The sequence below is a fragment of the Lithobates pipiens genome, unplaced genomic scaffold (assembly GCF_037356315.1).
Source record: "Lithobates pipiens isolate NorthernLeopardFrog02 unplaced genomic scaffold, aLitPip1_a1.2 Scaffold_22, whole genome shotgun sequence".
NCBI classification, from domain to species: domain Eukaryota; kingdom Metazoa; phylum Chordata; class Amphibia; order Anura; family Ranidae; genus Lithobates; species Lithobates pipiens.
In genome coordinates this window covers 78,186,498-78,212,010 of record NW_027507784.1, presented here as the reverse complement: position 1 = coordinate 78,212,010, position 25,513 = coordinate 78,186,498, and the positions used below count along the sequence as shown (strand labels likewise).

Here is a 25,513-nt window from a genome sequence, read left to right as displayed (position 1 = left end):
GAAGGACTGTGGTGTATATTTGCAGTTTCACTGTGTACTTTTGGAATGTCGCTTTAATACAATGCAGATTTAATGTCACTGCACAGATTTTTTTTTTTAGTACTACAACAAAATGGCGACAGTCTCGGCATATGATAAACATCTTTTGGTAAGACATTGGGGGTTCACCCATGGGTTGGATCGGTAGGCAGGTGACTTAGGTGAGTATAGCAGCCAGAGCTGCCTTTTTTTTTTTCTTGTAAGATGCTAGGGACTAGAATTTTTTTTTTTTTGCCAAAGCTAAACTCGACCTTTAAATCAGTAGTATTAAATCAGGGGAACCAATGGAAATTGGACAGTTTCTGCTCTTGAATCCATTATACCACTTACCCACAATTAATAATTGGCCAAAGATTGTCTAAGCCTGTGGATAAAAATGGCCGCCTCTTCTGTGTATGTGAGACGGTTACTGGCGGATTTACGGCTTTATGCTGACAGAGAGACAAGCAGCTATTAATATTACAAGACAGCGGCAGTTCTGCATCCCCGGATGACTAAGCTGAGTGATTTGGTCTCAAGCTGCAACCTAAGCAATATATCCGGAATATAGCGTACACGCCGAGCACCAAGTCTCCTGATACTTCCCGCGTTTCCGCTGAATCCCTGCCCACAGCAGCCTGCAATAGCAGCTCAGACGTGCTGCACAATGTTATTTACAGTTTATGGCCCCCAAGCACAACTTTTTCACCAAATAAAAGATTTCGATATAGAAGGAAAAAAAAAGTTCTGAGAATAAAGAAATACAGGAGTAATATACACAACAAAAGTGCTCTGATAGACAGCCATTTGTCTGGATAAGGAAAGGAATACTATAAAAAAAAAGAAAGTTAATCACGTAACTCCTGTTAAGTGGGCATCTCTGGGAGGCAACATGGCTTCTGTATCTTGTGACCATTGTGATTGGTTCTCACAGCAGTCACATGATTTGGAGACCATCCCACTGGCTCCTAATCAGAAGCCTTGACCTAAAATGGTCATTGACAGTTCAGTCTGTATGCTGGGAGCAGGCAGGGATGGCAGGACAGATCAGATCGCTTCTGATTGGTCAGCACTAGCATGTGATCATTCTGACCAATCAGAATTGCTCTGATCCATCCTGACATCCTTCGGGAAACAAGAGGAAGAACAGCATTTAAAATCCCGCGAATGCTGCGCCGCACTGCTCGAAATTGAATCACTCACAGAGGTGGAGGGGAAGGTGTAGGTTAGTGGTTGTCAACTTATGAGCTAAAGGGAGCCTCAAACGAGGTCCCTGACATCACCAAAGTGCTGCACATGATGTTCAACATATGTAACGCTTTACAGGACTGTCAGAAACGGCAGACCTAATAATAGAGGAAATGAGGGTCAGAGAGTGTGGACAGGATACATTGTTGGCTGGGGATATGCTGCAGAAGACAATGTAAAACCGGGAACATGTTACATGAGGCTAGTAGAGATCAATGCTATTACCCCAATCAATGTTCCCATTACAGACTGCTGAGGTCCGAGGGCCATACATCATATACCGAACGGCCACTTGTGGCCCCCGGGCCGCAGGTTGCGTATAGGGGTGTAGGGTGTTCACCTTTTAATTTTTTCTGAAAAGGTGAAATAACCCTTAAAAATATTGAAGATGACTTTTGAAATGACTATAACATGTTAAAGATTCTATGAAGTCTTAATAATTGGGGTTACATGTACTTTAAAAGGACAGCAGACAACAGCAGGGCCTAGTTGTATTTAGTAGTTTTGACAACTTCTCTTCTTAAATCAATATCTTTTATTCTAATTAGTCCAGTGTTCCTCCTTAATGTATACCCATCTACCATTTGTCCACAGGTTACATTGAAGAAAGATGTGAAGTATCTTGCCCGTTCGATTGTAAGCTGAGTGATTGGTCCAGTTGGTCTTCCTGCAGTGCCTCCTGCGGGACTGGAGTCAAAGTTCGATCCAAGTTCCTCAAAGAAAAACCTTATAACGGAGGATCCCCATGTCCAAAGCTTGACCTAAAAAATCAGGTGAGTTTCTGTTAAAGTGCCTCAAAAATATCAGACTGACTTTATTTATTTAAACATGATATTTAATTAATATTACTGTATGTAGTACAGTTTATATGCTACTAAAACGCTCAACCAATCATATCACTCGATCCTGCAGGAGAATAAATTTTCCTTGGTGTGGTATAGGAACAAGAGTCACAGAGGTTCCAGTTGTGACCTCCTCTCATACTTTTGGGGGCTCTCTCTTCCAAGACATGTCCCGTGCACTCCTGCCCTCTGATTGGTTACACAGCTGTCTATCAGGGTGTATTGGTGAGGTGGGGAGTTTAAAAGGGATGGAGGCACTGTTCATTTATTAAAAGCAAATAGGCTGTTCACTTTGCAAGGGAAGTGAATGATGTGAAGCTCTGCTGACCTTCATCCAATCATGTTCAAGCAAGAATTCACTTTTATTTTCCTTGCAGGTGATTGGGTATTGGAGTGAAACATCACCTCATTCACTAAATTCTGGGGCCAATTTCCTTGCAAAGTAAAGAGCATATTTACCTTTAGTAAATCAACTCCTCTGTGTCACGATCAGGGGCCAGGCTCGGAGACCAGTAGCTATAGCATTAGGGGGACTCCTACCAATTATCAGAATAGGTATACACTAGCAGAATAGGTATACAAGCAGGTTACCCTGGCGGATGACGCTGGCTCACCTGATGTGCGGAGTCTAAAAGTACTAACCAGTGTTCACCAGAGCTCTTAATGGTGGAGATGGGTTTTGCTGTGTGTTAGCACCAGGTCACGGTGCTCAGGATTGCCCCACCAGGAGGTGAGCAAGCCGGGTGCAGTAGTGCATATAGCAGGTAAGGATCAAACAGAAGCATAGTCAGGAAACAAACCAAGGGTCAGTAACAAGTGGTTGCAGGTTGGTATCAGGCAGCAGCATACTCAAGGAACAAGTCAATGTCAGTAACAAGTGGTAGTAAAAATATGGACAGGAGCAGGGAAAATAAGAGTGAATAATGGCTGGAGAGAGTACAATAATCTGGAAAACAGGAAGTGCAGAGATATGGTTTAAATCAGGAAGCAGAAGTCTAGGAACAATGCAGGATTTTCCAGTGGATCATAATAGCATGCTGTCCGGCATCTCAGGTAGCTCAGCGAGAAGACACAACACAGGTCCCAGGTTCAGTTCCAGGCCCTGGCCTAGACAAACAGATGCAATGGGGTTGAATTGCTAAAAGCAAATAGTCTGGTCACTTATTTTCCCTTAGCCTTGTGAATGAGGTGAAGCTCTGCTGACTTAAATAAATCATATGCAAGGAAAAAGACAGTTTTTATAACTTTACTTGCATGTGTTTGGGTATTTTTGTGTAGCCTGCCCCTTCACATGGACTGCTGATTTGCCCCCAGGTTCCTTTGCCAGATTAGTCAAGACACACAGCAACAGACACTCTTTCACCTCAAAGATCAGTCTAGGGGTTGCCTTTTTTATTTTTTTTTTATTTATTTATTGCTGAATAAACATGGATAGGGTTCAAGGAGCTGTGCAGTCTGGCCCCCTAATCTACACACGGGCTGTCGGACGCATGGATTCCAATGAGCCAGAGGCTCTAATAGGCTTCAAAAATAGGTGGGCTCAAGGCGCAGGAAGAGTGTCGGCGTTTGGATTGTTTGCCGCCAAGGCTATACAGCAACCTGATTAGGACGGTGCTACATCTGTAAAGTGAATTTTCATCACATTCAGTAAGCTAAGGGGAATTTCCCCTGCCATGTGAAAGCTCTGATTTTAGCAAATCAACCCCAAAGTCTTTTTGCAAAGAAAAAAATTCTTTAAAACAGTTATAGTTTTCTTTCTATCTATCTATCTATCTATCTATCTATCTATCTATCTATCTATCTATCTATCTATCTATCTATCTATCTATCTATCTATCTATCTATCTATCTATCTATCTGTCTGTCTGTCTGTCTATCTGTCTGTCTATCTATCTATCTATCTATCTATCTATCTATCTATCTATCTATCTATCTATCTATCTATCTATCTATCTACAGTGTCTATCTATTTATAATTTTTTTTTTAATTACAATTAAAGAGCAACATTCTGAATAATAGCATTTCATATTTCTATGTGGGCTGCTGGAAAATCTTTCATCATGTTAATGAGATTATAATAGCTTATTTCTGTAAAATTTCATTAATATCCCTCTGCATTGTCGCTAAAGGGATGCTCTAAATAGATTATTCTTGCAAGCAGGGGTTATGTAGACGCTGGCAGCTTAATGAATTCAATTTTTACTCGTCTCTTCACCAGATGTGCTAAACTTGTAACAAAATGATCAGCAGAATCACACGTGATCATCTCAGCGAGGGGTATGAAATCACCACATTAATGAGCAGGAATAATACCCTGGCATTATCCATGTTAGGAGTATTATAATGATACCTCTCCAGCGATCCAAACTTACGCTATTTGTGCGCTTTTTAGGCTGTAGACAGATTACAAGAATGGGATTATCAGCACTACATAGCCTTCAATTGGAAGTTAAGTTATGTATCATAGCTGCCGGGAACATCCACCAAGTTGTGTAAAGTACAAGAACGGCTCAGAAATGAAAAGCACATTGTCAGGATGGAAATACAAGAGTTGTAGTTGCTGACTTGTTAAGACCAAGCCTTTTTTATGACATTTGTTGTTTACAAGTAAAAATCAGTATTTTTTGCTAGAAAATTACGTAGAACCCCCAAATATTCGATTTTTTTTTAGCAGACACCCTAGAGAATAAAATGGTGGTCGTGGAAATATTTTATGTCTGGACTTGTGCAGCAGTCTTTCAAACATCATTTTTTGGGAGAAAATACACTTTAATTAATTTAAAAAAAACAGTAAAGTTAAGTTTTTGTATAATTTGAAAGATGATGATACCTAATACCTAACATGTCATCATTTAAAATTGTGAACACTAGTGGAATGGCAACAAACTATGGAACTTAAAAATCTCCATAGGTGAAGCTTTAAAAATATTTACAGGTAACTTGTTTAGAGTCACAGAGGAGGTCTAGTGCTATAATTATTTCTCTCACTCTAATGATTGCAGCAATACCTCCCATGTGTGGTTTGAACACTGCTTACATATGTGGGCACGACTTACGCATACGTTCACTTCTGTGCACAGAGGAATGTGGCAAGTTAAAGTTTTTTTTAGTAGACACCCTAGAGAATAACATGGCGGTTGTGGCAATATTTTATGTCTGGACTTGTGCAGCGGATTTTCAAATGCAATTTTTGGGGAAAAATACACTTTAATTAATAAAAAATAAACAGTAAAGTTAGCCCGGTTTTTTGTATAATTTTGCCACACCAAGTAAATAGATACCTAATTTAGCAGACACCCTAGAGAATAAAATGGTGGTCGTGGCAATATTTTATGTCTGGACTTGTGCAGCGGTCTTTCAAACATCATTTTTGGGGAGAAAATACACTTTAATTAATTTAAAAAAAACAGTAAAATTAAGTTTTTGTATAATTTGAAAGATGATGATACCTAATACCTAACATGTCATGCATTAAAATTGCGCACGCTAGTGGAATGGCAACAAACTACAGAACTTAAAAATCTCCATAGGTGACGCTTTAAAAATATTTACAGGTTACTTGTTTAGAGCCACAGAGGAGGTCTAGTGCTATAATTATTTCTCTCACTCTAATGATTGCAGCAATATCCTCCATGTGTGGTTTGAACACCATTTACATATGTGGGCGCGACTTACGCATGCGTTCACTTCTGTGCACAGAGACATGGGGCACTTTAAAGTTAGCCCGATTTTTTGTATAATTTGAAAGATTACGCTACGCCAAGTAAATAGATATCTAACATGTCATGCTTTAAAGGGATGGGGCACTTTAAACTTTTTTTTTTCTTATTTATTTGACTTTTTTTTTTTTTTTTTACATTGTCCCTTTATTTTATTTATTTTTTTAATCACTTTTATTCCTATTACAAGGAATGTAAATATCCCTTGTAATAGAAATAAGCATGACAAGTCCTCTTCACTGAGAGATCTGGGATCAAAAAGACCCCAGATCTCTCATTTACCCTTAACAGCAAAAAAAATCCTGTCTATCTGCCTGAGAACCAGAAGTGACTTCGGAGGTTGCTCCAGTCCTCCAAGGGCATAGGGGGGGGGGGGCCTCTTGCCCTCACTTGACTTTTTGCTAGCCATCGGCTGCACCGGAACAGTTTTGGGCTTACCGATGGCTCAGTTAAAGCTAGAAACTGACCGCAAAGCGGGGGAGGGGGGCTGCTGCCAAGACAAAGCTATTTAATTTAATTTACAAGTAATGATATGTATTTACAGTTAGGCGGTCGGCAAGTGGTTCAAAGGTCAGGTTCTGGAACTGTCACCCTGATCCTTTCTTCATTGCTTGGAATGCTGTTGACCAAATGAGCACATCTACAGTGCCTTGAAAAAGTATTCATACCCCTTGACATTTTCCACATTTTGTAATGTTACAACCAAAAATGTAAATGTATTTTATAGGGATTTTATGTGATTGACCAATTGGCACATACTTGTGAAGCGGAAGAAAAATGATAAATGGTTTTCAACATTTTTTTTTACAAATAAATATGTGAAAAGTGTGGTGTGCATTTATATTCAGCCCCCCGGAGTCAATACTTTGTATAACTACTTTTCACTGCAATTGCAGCTGCAAGTCTTTTTGGGGATGTCTTTAGCAGCTTTGCACATCTAGAGAGCGACATTTTTTGCTCATTCTTTGCAAAATATCTCAAGCTCTGTCAAATGTGATGGAGAGCGTCTGTGAACAGCAATTTTTAAGTCTTGACAAAGATTCTCAATTGGATTTAGGTCATGACTATGACTGGGCCATTATAACACATGAATATGCTTTGATCTAAACCATTTCATTGTAGCTCTGGCTGTATGTTTAGGGTTGTTGTTGTCTTGCTGGAAGGTGAACCTCCACCCCAGTCTCAAGTCTTTTGCGGACTCTTAATATGTTTTCTTCTAAGATTGCCCTGTATTTGGCTCCATCCATCTTTCCATCAACTCTGACCAGTTTCCCTGTCCCTGCTGAAGAAAAGCATCCCCACAATATGATGCTGCCACCCTCGTGTTTTACAGTGGGGATGGCGTGTTCAGTGTGATGTGTAGTGTTAGTTAACACATTATGCTTTTCTTTTAGGCCAAAAAATAAAATGTTGGTCTTATCTGACCAGAGCACCTTCTTCCACATGTTTACTGTGTCCCCCACATGGCTTCTCGCAAACTGCAAAAATGAATTCTTATGGTTTTCTTTCAACAAGGGCTTTCTTCTTGCTACTCTTCCATAAAGGCCAGATTTGTGGAGAGCACGACTAATAGTTGTCCTGTGGACAGATTCTCCCACCTGAGCTGTGGATCTCTGCAGCTCCTCCAGAGTTACCATGGACCTCTTGGCTGCTTCTCTGATTAATGCTCTCCTTGCCCGGCTTTTCAGTTTAGGTGGACGGCCATGTCTTGGTAGGTTTGCAGTTGTGCCATACTCTTTCCATTTTTTGGATGATGGATGATGTATTGAACCCTTGCTCCTTGAGATGTTCAAAGCTTGGTATTTTTTTTATTTTATAATCTACCCCTGCTTTAAATTTCTCCATAACTTTATTCCTGACCTGTCTGGTGTGTTCCTTGGCCTTCAGGATGCTGTTTGTTCACTAAGGTTGTCCAACAAAGCTTCGAGGGCTTCTCAGAATAGCGGTATTTATACTGAAATTAAATTACACACAGGTGGACCCTATTTATTAATTAGGTGACTTCTGAAGGCAATTGGCTACACTAGATTTTAGTTAGGGGTATTAGAGTAAAGGGGGCTGAATACAAATGTACACCACACTTTTCAGATATTTATATTTTTCTGCCACTTCACAATTATGTACCATTTCATGTTGATCTATCACATAAAATCCCAATAAAATACAGTTACGTTTTTGGTTGTAACATGATAAAATGTGGAAAATTTCAATGGATACGAATACTTTTTCAAGGCACTGTATGTTACAGAATATATTAATTAGCACTGCAGGCGCCCATCAAGGACCCCCTCCCGCTGGATGCGGTGGTCCGTTTCGCTGCAGGAGCGATCTGGGAAGAGGGGATGGCCATCCCCTCTCGATCGCTCCTGGCGAATGAGAAGCTTCCCCCGCTGTGTATAGTAAACACAGGCAGGGAGGAAGTGATGTCATTCTCCTCGGGGCGGTCTTTTTGACAGGACTATGAGGAGAACACTGAAAGTAAGTGTGCACCAACACTACACTGACATGTAGGCACACATAGGCACACAAATCCCCCCCGATCACCCCCGATCCCCCCCCCCCCCAGTCACAGTGTCACTAATTGCAGTGATCATTTCTTTACTGATCACTGCATTTAGTGTCAGTTGTGACAGTAAAAACTGTCAGGGCAGTTAGTGTTAGGTCCAGGGTAGCCCCCTACCCCCCCAATAAAGGTTTAACTCCCTGATTGCCCCTAGAGTTAACCCTTTCACCCCCTTTTGCCAGTGTCACTAAGCGATCATTTTTCTGATCGTTGCATTAGTGCACTGGTGCCGCTAAGTAGCTAGTTATTTTTTTAGGTTCACCGCCAGGTTTTTATAGCACTAGGTACCCCGATATACTACCCAATAATGGTTTTAACCCCCTGATTGCCCCTAGTTAACCATTTCACCCCCTTTTGCCAGTGTCACTAAGCGATAATTTTTCTGATCGCTGCATTAGTGTCACTAGTGTCGCTAGGTAGCTAGTTATTTTTTTAGGTTCACCGCCAGGTTTTTATAGCGCTAGGTACCCCCATATACTACCCAATAATGGTTTTAACCCCCTGATTGCCCCTAGTTAACCCTTTCACCAGCGATCACTGTACAAGTGCCACTGGTGACGCTGGTTAGCCAGTTAGTTATTTAGGTTCCCCGTCAGGTTTTTATATAGCGCCAGGGACCCCCATATACTACCTAATAAAAATTTGAACCCCCTGATTGCCCCTAGTTAACCCTTTCACCAGTGATCACCGTATAAGTGTTACAGGTGACTCTGGTTGGTTGGTTAGTTTGCTTATTATAGCATTAGGGCACCCACCATTTATTACCCAATAAAGGTTTAACCCCCTGATCACCCGGCGGGTGATATCAATTAGGTTTTAGGGTCAGAGTCTGCGTCGCCCCAGGCAGCGCTAGGTTAGTGCCAGTACCGCTAATACCCACGCGCAAAGCATAAACCTCCTGTAGTGGTATAGAATCTGAACAGATCAATATCTGATCTGATCAGATCTATACTAGCGTCCCCAGCAGTTTAGGGTTCCAAAAAAACGCATTGTTAGTGGGATCAGCCCAGATACCTGCTGGCACCTGCGTTTTGCCCCTCCGCCCAGCCCACCCAAGTGCAGTATCGATCGATCACTGTCACTTACAAAACACTAAACACATAACTGCAGCGTTCGCAGAGTCAGGCCTGATCCCTGCGATTGCTAACAGTTTTTTTTGCTAGCGTTTTATATTTAAATCCGGAAGGCAGTGCTTGGTTTTCGGGGTCCCGTACGTGGCTAGGCTCCCAAAAAGTCCCCCACATGTGGTATCCCCGTACTCGGGAGAAGCAGCAGAATTTATTTTGGGGTGTAATTTCACTTATGCCCATAGCATGTGTGAGCAATATATCATTTAGTGACAACTTTGTGCAAAAAAAAAAAAAAATTTAATATTCCTGCAACTTGTGGCAAAATATAAAATATTTCATGGACTCAACATGCCTCTCAGTAAATAGCTTGGGGTGTCTACTTTCCAAAATGGGGTCATTTTGGGGGGTTTTGTGCTATTTTGGCATTTTATGGCCTTCGAAACTGTGATAGGTAGTGAGGAGTGAATTCAAAAATTTGCACCCTTAGAGATCCTGAAGGCAGTGATTGGTTTTGGGGGTGCCGTACGCGGCTAGACTCCCAAAAAGTCCCACATATGTGGTATCCTCGTACTCAGGAGAAGCAGCAGAATATATTTTGGGGTGCAATAACACATATAACTATGGCATGTGTGAGCAATATATCATTTAGTGACAACTTTTTGTAAACTTTTTTTTTTTGTGTCATTATTCAATCACTTGGGACAAAAAAAAAATATTCAATGGGCTCAACATGCCCCTCAGCAATTTCCTTGGGATGTCTACTTTCCAAAATGGGGTCATTTGGGGGGGGGGGGGTTGTACTGCCCTACCATTTTAGCACCTCAAGAAATGAGATAGGCAGTCATAAATTAAAAGCTGTGTAAATTCCAGGAAATGTATTCTAGTTTGTAGACGCTAAAAATTTTGCGCAAACCAATAAATATACGCTTATTGACATTTTTTTTTACTAAAGACATGTGGCTGAATACATTTTGCCCTAAATGTATGACTAAAATTGAGTTTATTCGATTTTTCTTATAACAAAAAGTATAAAATATTTTTTTTTCTCGAAATTTTCGGTCTTTTTCCATTTATATCGCAAAAACTAAAAATCGCAGAGGCAATCAAATACCATCAAAAGAAAGCTCTATTTGTGGGAAGAAAAGGACGCAAATTTCGTTTGGGTACAACATTGCATGACCGCGCAATTACCAGTTAAAGCAGTGCAGTGCGAAATTGTAAAAAGACCTCTGGTCCTGAGGCTGAAGTGGTTAAAGAGGACCTATCCACCCCCATTTTACAGAAAAATACATAAAGAGGGCCTAAAATAAAAGAACATTTATCTACCCCCATGCTGCCTCTCTTTCTCCTCTTGAACTGTTCATGGTGCCATTCTGCTGCCTGTGCCCTCGCTCCCACTCCACCATTTTGAGAATTATATCTATGGTCAGCTCATTATATATTCCTAGTGCGCATGCGTGAGATGGAGCACATAGGGCTTGATTTACTAAAGGCAAATAGACTATGCACTTTGCAAAGTGCAGTTGCACGCTGCAAAGCAGTCCAGAGGTTAGTAAATGAGTAGAAGCTCTGCTGACTTCCATCCTCCAATCATGTGCAAGCAAAAATGCTTTTTTTATATTTTTTACTTTTTTCCTTGCACATGATTGGGTGCTCTTAGCAAAGTGAAGCTTTACCTCATTTACTAAGCTCTGGAGCAACTGCACAAACACTTTTCAAAGTGCACATTCTATTTGCCTTTAGTAAACCAACCCTATAATGTCATGCGGCTCATCCTGTTCAGGCAAAAATTCATCTGTTTGAAAGAAAAATAATACATCCTTCCCCCTTCCTGACAAGTTGTTAATATCTACTATTACTGCTCTCTTTTGTTAAATTTCAAGCTTTGTATGTGACCTTTAAATTCTCAATTTATTGGGAATTTGTATATACTACTCTGTAAAATTTTACAAAAAAAAAAAAGATGTAAGAGATGGATGTAATGTGTCATAGGGCATGTGCAAAATGAGCCATGTGATGTTGTGATCTCCATCTAATGCATGTGCAGCCCCTCCTAGGGCGCATCGGTGCACCTGGGCTACATTATCAGTGCCTTCAGGGAAACCCAAAAGTGGACACAAGAAGGGTAAGTAAATCAACAAAGGGAGGGGGGTCCGCATGGAGCACCTTCAAAAACAAGTGAGTGATGGCAGTTATTGGTGCTCAGATTAAATAGGTCATGTACTGTAGAGGCTGTACACAAAAAAAGGCAAGCAGAGTGCAACAGAGTAGTCACCAGTAATGCTTAACTCCCCGCACCTGGTCTCCCTGCACCTGTTTTTTCCCTATTGCTTACTAAGCCATTTTTCGGCCCGGTGTCTGTGTATGAAGGCTGCCATCTTGGTAGAGGCAGGGCTTTGCTTCCTCATGTCACAAGTGCCCTCATGGTGATTAATATGCTGATGACTAGTGAGGAATATTCAAGAAGTAGCAAAAGAAGTGGAGGAAGCACATACCCACAGAATCATTGTGGCAGAAGCAGAGAGAGCCTTGACCTGCATGTCCTTGGGTACAGCTTGCTCTCCAGCAAGGAGAGCAGTAAGCAACACAGTAGTGACATTGCCAAATCTCACTCCAAATTTTATGAAACTAAAAGTCAGAGGCAGCAGCGTCTTAGATGATCTCACACTGCAGGAATACAACTATGAGGCTCAATTCTTTAGGCTGGTGCCCACCCAGCTGGGAGACCATTTAATAAAATTAGCTCAGTCGGGCTATAACCCTGCATAAGCTCTGACACAAAAGGAGTCAATTGACTAAAAGCATTTAGACTGTTCACTTTGCATTAGAAGTTGCACTTTGCAGGGGGATTTTCCCCAGAACTTAGTGCATGAAATGGAGCTCTGCTGACTACCATCATCCAATCAGGTGCAAGAAAAAAATGATAAAATATCACCACATTCACTAAGTTCTGGGAAAAAATTCCCTTGCAAAGTTAACAGCCTATTTGCCTTTAGTAAATTCAACATATTATGCAGGGATGAGACTCGGGGTTTCCACATGTAATATAGGGTGGAGGGGAGGTAAGTATTGGTTGTACTGGCGAGTACTCAGCATTTAACCAAGTAACTATCATTTTATTCAGCAAGAACATATAAGCAGGTTGAAAATATGCCAGTTAGGTGCTGTCCCAGAAGTGAGGGTAAGAGTTAATGTTTTCCCAATACTTTGGTTTTGCGCGTTTTATCCTTGGGTCCGACCTGCTGCTCCTGTGTTATCAAAAAATTAGGACAGTGGTCCGGGACCTGTAGTTCAGGAGTGGTGTGGAGAAAGAGAGCCCTCAAGCATAGAGGCTCAGTGTCCATAGGTGAGCCCGTAAGGAAGAAGATTGGAGACTTGCACCTACGAGGAGTGAAGGAATGTCGCCCTACTGCTAGTGCTACCATCATGTAGAAGGTCCTGGGGCTCGTCCCTGATGATTCCAGCACTGGGAAATAGCACTAATGGATCCTATTCATTATAAATGGACTTTGCCTTTGCAGGTATGCTGGGACAGCACATAGTCTGAGTTAGGAACGTAGGAAGGAATATTGTTCTTGTGTTTGGACTTTGTAATGTGCTGCACTTTTTGAAGTAAAGCTTTTGAAGCCTTGTTCCTGCCTGGTCTGACGTTGCTAAAGGGGTGTAATGCAGTAACCAGCACCTTTTCACAGTTCAGGTCACTAAGGTACGTTGGCGTATGAAGACATCAGAGTTAATACAGTGTGCAGATGCAAGTGGTTACCTTGGGCAGTGTTTCTCAACTCCAGTCCTCAAGTCCCCCAACAGGTCATCTTTTCAGAATTTCCCTCAGATGAAACGTGCGTGGTAATTACTAAGGCAGTGAAACTGATCAAGTCACTTGTGCAAAATAATGGAAAGCCTGAAAACATGACCTGTTTGGGCGCATTGAGGACTGGAGTTGAGAAACACTGACCTAGGGTAACGGAGGGTCACCAGGCAGCCTGTCATTAAGTGTGTGCCAGAGATAGGTGGGACAGCCTCTTGCAGGTGGGAGCTGTTGTCGGCACTCTCTCTATGAGCGGTCCATCTCCCATAGCAATGGGGGGCAGACTAGCTCCACAGAGGTCCCGGCCTGTGCCCAGCCTGTGCCCAGGTACGGAAGAGTTAAGTGAAGTGCACACATAGAGTTTGCGTTATGTGCACAGTGGGACCCCATAATGTAGTGGTGATGAGCTGAATGGATGGATGTGGACGAGGCATTGAACATTGAAGGTGTGAATTGTCACGAGGACCCGAGAATTAACATAGAGGACGTGAGGACCATCCTATCGCCCTACAAACAGCCCATCACTATCCTCTTTAGACGTTATCTTTACACCGTCCAGCTCAGTACAAGCCTCTTTTCGGGAAGCGTGCATTGTGAACTCAGATACCTCCTACCATCTTCCATGTCTTCTTCCACTTATTTATTTATTATGTTCAGATGATGATGTGTTGTTTTTTTTTTTTATATCGTGAGCGCTCCTCCGTGTACCACCAGTGCCACTTCCTATTAATCACATGTAGAGCTGTGATGATAATCTTCAATATCTGTTGATTTGAACAATAATCATGATAAATGTACTCTGCAGATATCACTTTACAGCTGACAAGTAGATCTTCTTTTAATTAGGCCACCCAGGAACATATTTCCGATAGTGCAAGCACGCTAGATACTGCAGATGTTCATGCAAGGCGTCAACATGATTTTATAATATTATAGCGATTATTTTTTATGCTTTTGTGTTTGTTTTGTTTTTTTTTGCACTGTTATGGGGAAGGGTATACATGAATGCATCTTTTTTTCACATTTGTAATATATAATTTACTTATTTCTTTTTACAAATTTTGTAATATAGATTTAATACGTTATTGCGCTATACGTTAAAAAAAACATACAAACATCCTAAAAATATGAGGAAGGCACAAGCACCAACCTGCCATCACACCACAACCACAACATTCGTCCTATCTGTAAAGCTTTAAGCCCCCGTTCACACTGAATCCGACTTTAAAATCGCGCGACTTCACTTGAAATTGCAAAATTTCAAAGCCGCAGGTCAGTGCGATTTCATGCACAGATGCCTATGCAAGTTGCAACTTAAAGCGTGAAAATTAGCGCAGAAACCTTTTTACACTGATTTGAACAGGTCCAACAATAGGGTGCGACTTGGGCCTGTGAAATCTCATGGCACGTTACTAGGGTTGCCACCTGTCCAGGATTCACCCGAACAGTCTGGGTTTTGGACCATGTGTCTGGGTTTCACACTGCATGAAAACCGGACACATTTATTCACACTGAACTGTGGCTTATGCCGCGTACACACGATTGGAATTTCGGCCAGCAAAAGACCGAAGAGAGCTTTTCATCAGAAAATGCGACCGTGTTTATGCTCCATCGGAATTTAGCTGGCCAAATTCCCGCCAGCAAAAATTTGATAGCATGTTCTCAATTTTCCCGATCATGTGTATGCAATTCTGACGCGTAAAAACTCACGCATGCTCAGATTCAACTACGAGATGGAAGCTATTGGCTACTAGGTATTGAACTTCCTTTTCTAGTGTCGTACATGTTCTTGGTGGTCGAAAATTTGGTGTGACCGTGTGTAGGCAAGACAGTTTGAGCGGAATTCCGTCGGAATTCCGGCGGGAAAACCATCAGAGCTTTTTCCGCCAAGAACTCCAATCGTGTGTACGTGGCATAACTGTCCTGAGCAGGAGGAACACCCTACTACACCCCTCCACCCCCAGTCAGCGGGATCTCTGCTCCCCCACAGAGTTGGGCGATCTGTTGATTCGTCACACAGAGCACTAATCAGAAATGGCAAGATCCTCTGCCCCCCTCCCCCTATGGAGGGGGGAAATTCCTCCATCCACCTAATTTGTGTGGATAGAGGAATCAGTTTTTTGCATTCAGTCCACAAATCATATGTATTGGAAAAGTTTTATTTTTTAATTATTGTTCTGAGGTTTATACATGTCTGTGAGAGACTAACTTACGTGGCTCAGCATTGTAAGCATATTTTATGGGTAGAAGAATGTTCGGGATTGGCTTGTAGAAAAGGTGGCACCCCTACAAGTTACACCAGTATGAACGGGGGCTAAGGCAGATGTGCCTAGGGCAGATGTTGCAGAGGATGAATGTTGCTATACGCAGATGAAGCCATGGGTCCAATCTTTGTTAAATGTATGGCGGATGTGCAACAAATGAGGACCAGTGAAGGAGCAGTGCAGCTCTCCAAAACTCCATTTATTTGTTATATTTAGAGTGGTGAAGGGCAACATAGAAAAATAGAAAAGTGACGGCAGAAAAAAGAGCAAGTAGTCCACCGAGTCTGCCCATTTTTTTTTTATAGTAAAGATCTATGTTTATCTCAAGCATGTTTGAAGCCATTTACTGTTGACTGTCTAACTACCCCTGTTGAACGTTTATTCCAAGCATCATCTACTCTTTCAGTAAAATAATACTTTCTAAAATTTGTTTTGGACTTTCCTCCAGGTCATTAGCCTGTGTTCTTGATTTTGGTTTCATATTGAAAAAACTGCCTTCCTGCACCTTATTCTTGATGTATTTAATGGTTTCAGTCATGTCTCCCCTTTCCCTTCTTTCCTCCTCACTGTACATAATAAGTTCTTGAAGTCACTCTCGATATGTTTTATCTCCCAGACCTTTCCCCAATTTTGTTACCTGTCTCTGGACTATATTACCAAAAGTATTGGGACACCTGCCTTTACACGCACATGAACTTTAATGACATCCCAGTCATTATTGAGTCGGCCCACCCTTTGCAGCCATACCAGCTTCAACTCTTCTGGGAAGGCTGGCCACAAGGTTTAGTAGTGTGTCTATGGGAATTTTTGACCATTCTTCCAGAAGTGCATTTGTGAGGTTAGGCACTGATGTTGGACAAGAAGGCCTGGCTCACAGTTGCCACTCAAATTCATCCCAAAAGACTTTTATGGAACTCAATTGTCTCCACTCTTAAAATCCAGCCCCATAAAAGTCTATTGGGCTGCTATGCACAGGCATGGCCAAGACAGAGAAGACTGGCACCGTTGGATGTAAACAAACAGGGGAGCTATTTGCTGCCCCAGCAGGGAGTTTCCATAGAAATGGGAGGGCAGCTGATGTCCTCTCTGGTTTGCTGCATGCACCCTCAGGCTGCAATTGACTTCCAGCCTTTTCCTTAGTGCTATGATAAAAACATTTATAGTTAATGGGCCTGCAGAGTGAATTCTCCAAACTGAAGAGGACGTTGATTGTGCTTACATAAGCAACACTGTACTACTCTGGGGAAGTGATGAGGATTTTTTTTTACACATTATGATGGCTTATACCAGTGAACTTCACTGGTATAAGCAACCATTTTTACTGAATGGAACTGATTTACTCAGTGTCTTTTGTTGTGATTTGCTGTGCTTGGACCAAGTTAATCGCATGGTGGGAGGTGATTGGCCCCGTCTGTACCATGTGATTACTGTGACCAATCACAGCTAGCAACACAATTGTATACAATGCATGGCATGAAAGGAATCCATCGATTGTTTACAACTGTCATGTGATCCGCTGTGATTGGTCACAGCAAACACATGGTACTGGCAGCAATCTGGTGCTTTTGGCCTTTAGCGTGTGAGTTTTTCTTTCTTTTTATTGCTCTTTAACCTCCCTGGCGGTGATCCCGAGTCTGGCTCGGGCTGGTATTTCAGTACCATAAGCGGTAACCCCGAGCCAGACTCGGGATCGCATCACTGGATACAGGGAGACTTACCTACCTTGTCCCCTGGATCCAGCGATGTCCTCCGCGCTGTGTGATCGAGCTGTCCTCCGCTCGATTCACACAGTGCCCGAATGCCGCCAAGCTCCGTTCCCTGCGACGTTACGGCGCACGGGAGCGGAGATCGGCACCAAATTCAAAAAAGTAAAAATACACAAAACACACACAGTACATTACAGTACTGTATAAAAAAAAATACACACCCCCTTTGTCCCTAGTGGTCTGTGCAGTGCCCTGCATGCACTTTTATATTATAAATACTGTTTTTTCTGCCAGGAATTTGGAGATTGCCCATAGCAACCAAAAACTGTCCCTTTATGTCAAAAGTGATTTTAGACCAACTAGAAAACAGCGACAATAAATTATAATCACTTGCAGAATTGAGCGATAGCGATTTGTGGGGAAATTCGTCATCAAACACTAAATCTAATGACAGCGACAATTCTGCAAATGAGCGAATTTCTGTGTTTTTGGATTTGATTACATTATTGAATAATTTTTATTATTGTTTATTATCATTATTTATTATATTATAAACTTTATCATACCCGGGATGTCTGCCATACTCTTGTTTGAACAGATTTAAAGAGGAAGTAACCCCTGAGTTTACTTCCTCTTTCATTCCCTGCAAAGGTTAAGCATAATGGACTACTATGCATCGCATAGTACCCCATTATGTGTCACTTACCTGACACAGGAGCCAGCGAAGTCACCGCTCTCCCCTGTAGTCCGGCACCTCCATCTTCTTGGTGGGTCTCGCTGCTCCGCCGCTGTCATTCGGCGAAGCCGCGATGATGTCACTCCCGCGCATGCGCATGGGAGCCGCCACTCGCGGCATATCGCCATTGACCACAGCGCACTCAGTGTGTCTGTGCGCCACTGTCTACGGTGCATGCGCCATAGACAGCGGTGCCTGTCTTTCGGCAAATATCATATTATATTATATATTTCTTGGACCTACAGGTAAGCCTTAATCTAGGTTTACCTGTAGGTCAAAGTTGGTTGTAAGGGTTTGCAACCACTTTAAGAGAGTTATTGCTAAGAATTACAGGCCTACAATATAAAACGCCAAATTTCCATGCAAAATAATTGTACCGCTTTCAGCATCTAAAATCAGAACTAATCATACCGCCAGGGAGGTTAAGATCTGGTACAGTGACCAGTCACCAGCTGTGCATCGGCCCCGTGTTGCGCTGCCCAGCGAGAGGCCTGTTCTGGGCGGACATCTTATGACATCCACCCAGAACAACAAAAGTCCCGTCCAACTGAATCTCTACGCGTTTCGCACATTGCACCTCCTATATATGTCCCCGACTCTGTGGGTTGCCACGGACCTAGGATGGTATTGACCATGCCCCCTTCCTCTCATGTTTCAGCAGCTCCACCCATGAATGTTTACATACCAGTTGTAATTAATGTAAATATGATGGTTTATTGTGGGATTGTTGTATAGAAATGATCTCTATTATGATCCATGTAAGTGCAAAGATGTTTGGTGATGATTACTCCTAGATGTGCCACATCCCTAAGTCTAATAGAAGGAGAATAAACCCCTGGGGTGGGACTTTTAAGGCACTCAAAACGTATGTATATATATATATATATATATATATATATATACGATCAAGGATTCCCTGAGACTGTGTTTTGTTTTTTTAAAAGTGTCATGGAAAATATATGTATACACTACTGGATTGTTTATGTTTGATTCCTCTCTCAACCCTGATGAAGGAGATAAACACAGACTCTGAAACGCGTTGGGTTGAGGACATCCATCCACAGTACTATTCTGTATATATGTGCATTTCCAGTGTATTCTGTTAGTTTCATGTGTAGGTTTAGGTTATACTGATATCTATAACTTATATCATAACATAAACGTATGGGGAGGTCTCCAAAGCGGACCTCACCCCTTGATGGTGTGGATTCAGGATCACTGAGGTCAGACAGGCAGGACCCTGAAATTGGATGGAGGGCTGAAGAGATCTACCAGTATGGTCAAAGACATAGACTCATAAAGTGTGTAGATCCTGTAAGGTGGACGATGGTGGTGTCTCTTGAGGTCATCCATCGACAGTACCATTCTGTATACAGTGGAAACTTAACGAGCAATGTGGTTAACGAGCGTTTTGAAAGACGAGCAACTTTATTTTTTTAATCCTGACTCGGTTTGTGAGTGTTGTCTCGTAAAACAAGCAGAATTCAAGCTAATGTGGTGTGCAGTACCACATTTGGCCAGAGGTGCAGGGGCGCCGGTGACACTCGGAACGTTCGGAGCCATTCAGAAAATACTCTGAACCACTCGGAAATACTTGGAAACACTTGGAAATACTCGCGTTCCCGAGTGTTTCCGAGCCTTTCCGAGTTCAGCTGAGCTGTTCCCAAGTATTTCTGAGGCACCCCCACCTCTGGCCACTTGCAGTATTGCATGCAATAGAAGTCAATGTGGAACAAATTATCTTCTATGGGGAAACTCGCATTGACTTGCAAGTGCTTTGGATTACAAGCATTCTCCTGGAACGGATTATGCTCATAATCCAAGGTTCCACTGTATATGTGCATTTCCAGTTCCATGTGTACCTATCTGTGATACAATTTTATTCATGTTTTTTGAATAAATTGATATACTTTTTTACATATATGGTTTGAGTGCCTTAAAAGTCCCACCCCAGGGGTTTATTCTCTTTCTAGTATGACTGATGTATTTCTTGCTATCAGCACAAGAATAGATCTCCTGGAGATGGACTATGCTAAATTCTAAAGTAAAAATGTAACATATTGCAGCTTACCGGTATTTAAGTATGGTGGCTGCATTTGTTTTCTTTTTTTTACAACTTTTTTCCCTAGTATTTTACCTGGTATTCCTGTGAATCACACTTCTTGTTCTAAGGTGACAATACTACATAAAGACAAGAGAAACAGGACAGAACTGTAGAAATCTCCAACTATCATATTCTTCATAACTTAGATGGGAGGTGTTCTGTTGTCCTCATAGATAACCAAGAACAATGTAACTGATCAGAATACAGAGAATACGGGAAGAGTTCTGGCAGAATCCCCAGGTATTTTTTGCACACTGTGAGCTCCTCACAATGTGCAGCGAGCGGGATAGGGCCCACCTCATTCCAGGCAGGAGGACATCCAACATCATCGACTCCTTTCCTCCCAGCCTTACTGGCCCACACCTTTCATTCATTGGATATCAGTTCTTCCAGTCATGGAGCCTCAGCAACATGTGGGCATTACCTAGGGCAGTTTTTTTTTATGCAAATGCAGCCTGCCTAAGAATGCCCACTCTTCCAGACTAACATCCACCCATCAAAGCATTGTATTATTTGCATAACTCCTCCCAGGAGCCCTCCCACTGCTTGCATCAAAGCTGATGGCTCTTCAGGGGAGTACTGAGGCAGGGGGCGCTGTGACATTTTCAGGAAGCTATATACAGCTCCCTGTAGGCCCCTCCCACCAGCCTTGATCTGTCTGCATTGCACCGGGAGGTACAGAGACCCAGTGATGAGATCACTCAGTCTAAAATAAAGTGTGTAATAAAAATGAAGAGATTTTATTTTATAGAAATTTTGTTATGTTAGCGAGGAGGAAAACAGGAACCAGGGAAGCCTTCAGCTTTTAGAATATATAAATGTTTGAATGTTCATAGCTTGTCCGCATTTCTATTTTAGGGTCAGCTGGAATTAAATTCTTTGTTTCATCACCACAAGTAATCAGTGTTAAGTGAGGGCGATAAAGCAATGCTGTGTCAGCCGTAGAGAAATTTCAGATGTAAGAACATGTTAAGCATCTGCAGGGCATTTTGTCATGGAGCAAGTGAACTAATGGCTGTGTAATTCTCTTTTCTCCCTGCTTGTCACGCACCCCTCGGCAAAGGCTCAGGTTGGTATTTTATTCTCTGTATTGATTGTCATTCACATACAATATTTATAATACTGGTTACAAGCTGGAAGTGCGTGGCCTCTGTGTGATGTCCAGTCTGAACGACAATACTAATTTACTTATAAACCTTGTTCTGTAATTTGCTGCTCGAAGATTGGCATAACAAAAGGCAATAAGTAGGGCTGGATGAATGCTTTGCTTTGTTAGCTATTTGGCGTATACCTGTGGACAGGCTATGGACATTCAAGTATTATATTTCTACCTTTAACAAGCAGTCAATTAGCTTTAAAACAAGCCCATAATGACCTTTGTAGCTGCAGCCACTGTGGAGAAATTCATCTTCAAATTTCACAGTAGGCATGGGCAGAACGAAAAAATGTGTTTAGTTTCAATTTGTTATTTAGATAAATTCCTTTAGTTAAATTTGTTTAATTCGTTTTCAGAATTTGTTCTGTAAATTCAAATCCATATGAATTTTCCAAAATTCGAATTGCATTTGAATTGAATTCCATTAAAAATCAAATTTATTCTATTAGAAATTTGCGTTTCAGAAGATGGTTATATTCTTTCTTTTCTATTCTAATCTATTCTATTTGAACTCAAGTTGATGCTATTTGAATTTTGGGAAATGGTTATATTGTTTCTATTCATTTTTTTTATTCTATTCTTTTATTCTCTATTCTATTCTTTTCTATTTTATTCAAATTCAAGTGTATTCTATTTGAAATTCAAACTTCAGAAGATAGTTATATTCTTTTTATTTTATTATATTATATTCTTTTTTATTCTATTTCTTTTTTCTATTCTATTCTTTTTTTATTCTATTCTCTTCTATTGTATTTAAATTTGAATTTATTCTATTTGAAATTGGAATTTCAGAAGATAATTATATATTTTTTTTCTATTTTATTATATTCTGTTTTTTATTCTATTCTTTTATTTCCTATTCTATTTTATTTTGTTCTTTTATTTTCTATTCTATTTTGTTCTGTATTCAGCATTTTTTTTGTTTTGTATTATATCCATTTATTTTCTACTCTATTTTTTTATATTCTTTTATTTTTTATTCTATTCTATTTTACTCTATTATATTATATTCTTTTATTTCCTATTCTATTCTGTTTTACTCTATTATATTATATTCTTTTATTTTCTATTATATTATTTTCTATTCTATTATATATTGTTTTCTATTATATTCCTTTATTTTCATTCTATTTTATTCTCTTCAACAAATTAGAAAACAAATCTAAAACTATTAGAATAAAAAAAAAAAAAAAAAACGATTTGAATTAGAAAACGATTTAAATTGATTTGAAAACTATTGGTTTCATCCCAAAAATTGTTTTTGTTATTCTGGATTTGTTTAAATTAGTTACTATTGTAATGCGGATACATCCGAATTTCAATTTGGAATGAAACAAACCACACGTGTCTATTTCACATCAGAAGCATTGAAGTTGTTCAAGTAGTTCTTTTGAAAGAGTAGCTCTCCTTGCTTTCTTTTTCTGCAGTGACTCAGCAGCTCAGCTCTTCTGCCCTTTCTACCCCTTGTTTCAGCAGTGACCCGGCAGATTTGTTCCACCACCCCAGCAGTGACACAACAGTTCCACTTACCCTGTCCTACAATCACAGCGGCATAGATGTGCCCACAGGGTGTGGTGGGTGTGCCTGGCCAGACCCTAATCAGTGTGAGTGGCTCAGATTCCCCCTGTTTAGACCCCTGATATTTCACCAAAGCCCTCTAACGGGGGTCCAAAAACAAAAATTTTTAAAAAATATGTAATTTTAAAAAATACTAAAAAGAAAAACTACTGACACCATCCACTGCCCTGCTGGCACCAATTTCTGACCTAATGACACCAACCACTGCTCTACCAACACTGTAAGTATATATAGACATATGTGTTTGAGCTTTGGGATGTACACTCTAATGCAATAGACCAGTGATTCTCAACCAGGGTTCAGTGGAACCCTAGGGTTCCTCCAAAGGTTGCTAGGGGTTCCTTCAGCATTGGGCAATTTCTGCCTCTTAGATAAGTTCCCACTGACACCATTGATCTTTTTAGCTATCTGTAAGGAGGTAATTCTTCCCAATGACCACAAGTGTAAGGACCATTCTTACCACTGACCATCACACTAATGTATCATGAGTTGTAGGTTTAACATTTTTAGCAGGGTTCCCCGAGACCGGTAAACTATTTGAAGGGTTCCTCTGTGTTGAAAAGGTTGAGAAAGGCTGCAATAGACTGTGTACAACAGTGACTAAGCAGCTCGGCTTCCCTTGCTTTCCCCTTCCAACAAAGATTTAGCATTTCAGCTCACCCTAATACCACCTTCCAGACATACATTAGAGATTAGAAATCTGGAAGACTGCTGAGTAATTGCTTGAAGGGCAGAGGGAACTTTTGAGTCATTGCTGGGAGGACAGGGTGAGCTGAGCTGCTGAGTTTACTTCTGGAAGGGGGGGAAGAATGATCTGAGCTTGAGAATTATGGCTGGGGGGCAGCATGAGCTGGGCTAAAGATTTACTGCTGAAAGGGGAAGCTGTGCTGCCTTGGGTGACTTCAGTTTTTTGGTTGAGAATTCTGAGGACAAATTGCTTCACAGCGTCTGCAGCTATAGAGGTCATGGGTGGTTTGATATAAACAAAGATCATTTAATTGTCAAGAATAGTCTTGAAAGGCAGGCCCAAAGCTAGGAATGAAATGGATAAGCGCAGGGCATACATGACAGGGTGGAAGGGGAACCTTACAGAGTGGGGTTAACCATGTAATAAGTGGTCAAGTTATGGTGTTTACCTGATTGGCTGAAGAGACAGGGTAATGGGAGGAGTGTAGGAGCATGGTTTTGCAAGCAAGGGTGTGTCAGAATCAGTTGGACAAGTGGAGACAGAAGATGAACGTGAACGTCCAACTGTTCTCCTTGCGGCTGAGCTGCAGGGATCAACCTGGGTTTGTATTCTGGTGCCGGACATATCCAACCAGTACAGGCTTTAAGGAGAACCTCAGGAGACTGCAACTGGGGTGCACCGACACCTGGGGAGCCTCAGCTAGGACCCCACTGGCCTGCCAGCTTAGCGTCCATCTCCTGCTAGGAGTGGTGGACATAGGAGGAAGCTCCATCACCAGCAGAGCCCGCTGGTGGTGTGACTCTTATTGTTTAACAGTCCCGAGTCCCCTTCGCCATTGGCCCCTCAGCCGATGGTAGGATCCTGAAGCAAGTGGCTGACTCTCTGGGCGAGGTACTTAGAGGGGTGTCAGCCCAGCGTGGCAGCGTTTCAGCAGTGGGCGCTGGCCTGTCTCCTGTTGTGGCCAGTGGCCTCTTCATCTCTGCAGTGGGGACAGCATGGAGCACATGACTTTAGCGGCCCGAGGTCAACATGGTCTGCTCAGGGCCCTTTGAAAGCGGCCGGTGGTGGCAGCAGAGCGAAGCCAGGTGTCGGCGAATTATATCACCAGGGGCAGAGAGGAGCTGTGGCTGCTCTGCACACACAGGAGCCTAGCAGCTGCTTGCAGGTAGAGCTGCAGCCAGGCGTTCCAGCTGAAGGGAGATTGGTATTTTTGAAGAAGGGAGGTCAAGGAGGCAACGAGGGCACCCGGATACACGGCCGGGGAGCTTATGGCCCTGAGCAGCCTGGTGAGAAAAATCCTTCTGTGTTTTTATGTTTTTTCTTCTGTCTCTGTGGGGGTCAGAGGGCTTAGGACAGGGTGCATTAGGGAGTCAGTGGCTCTTTAGACCTGCATCGGTTTTGGATCCATTGTCGGCGAGGAAACCACCACCAGTGACTGCGTGGGCTACGCCACAGGACAGTGTAGTTGGGCCGTGGGGTTTCCACCTCAGGGATGGCTGGCTGGACAACAGATAGCTAGCGGGCATCTAGAAAGTGGCGCTGTGGCGGACACAGCAAAAAAAAAATATATAATTTAAAAAATCATAATTAAGATGTGAAGGCAAAAATACGACAGGATGGGCATTCTACGTTTGCATTGTGGGACATTTCAGGGCCATCTGAAATCTGCAATGCGTGTAAAGATCTGGAAGGGGTGGTAGGTGGCATCTTTTTTTTTTTTAATCAAATTTTTATTAAAGTTTTGCATAATACAGACAGCAAGTCAATTGACAGTTCGTAAAACTTACAACTATGAATTACTTGAGTAGGCAAGTATTGGAACAAAACCCAAACAATAGCACAAGGAAAGGAAGGGGAGGGGAGAAAGAGAAGAAAAGAAAAGAGAAAAAGAGAAAAAAGAGGGGGGGGTTGTATACCATACCATCGCTTTCAGAACAGGATAGTAGGCCACACCGGAAGAGAAAGGTAACAATTGGTGTCTAGAACCCAGCATATAAGTCTCTTAAGCGTAA

The 25,513-nt window shown here is 41.7% G+C and overlaps 1 protein-coding gene across 2 annotated transcripts in view; it reads left to right on the top strand.

Moving 5' to 3' along the window:
* Nucleotides 1-25,513, top strand: part of THSD7B (thrombospondin type 1 domain containing 7B) — an 820,891-nt gene that overhangs the window by 557,826 nt on the left and 237,552 nt on the right. For both annotated transcript variants that reach the window (XM_077447767.1, XM_077447766.1), the window contains exon 16: nt 1,861-2,039. In XM_077447767.1, the coding sequence (XP_077303893.1) occupies nt 1,861-2,039 (179 nt within the window). The remainder of the gene's footprint in view (nt 1-1,860; nt 2,040-25,513) is intronic.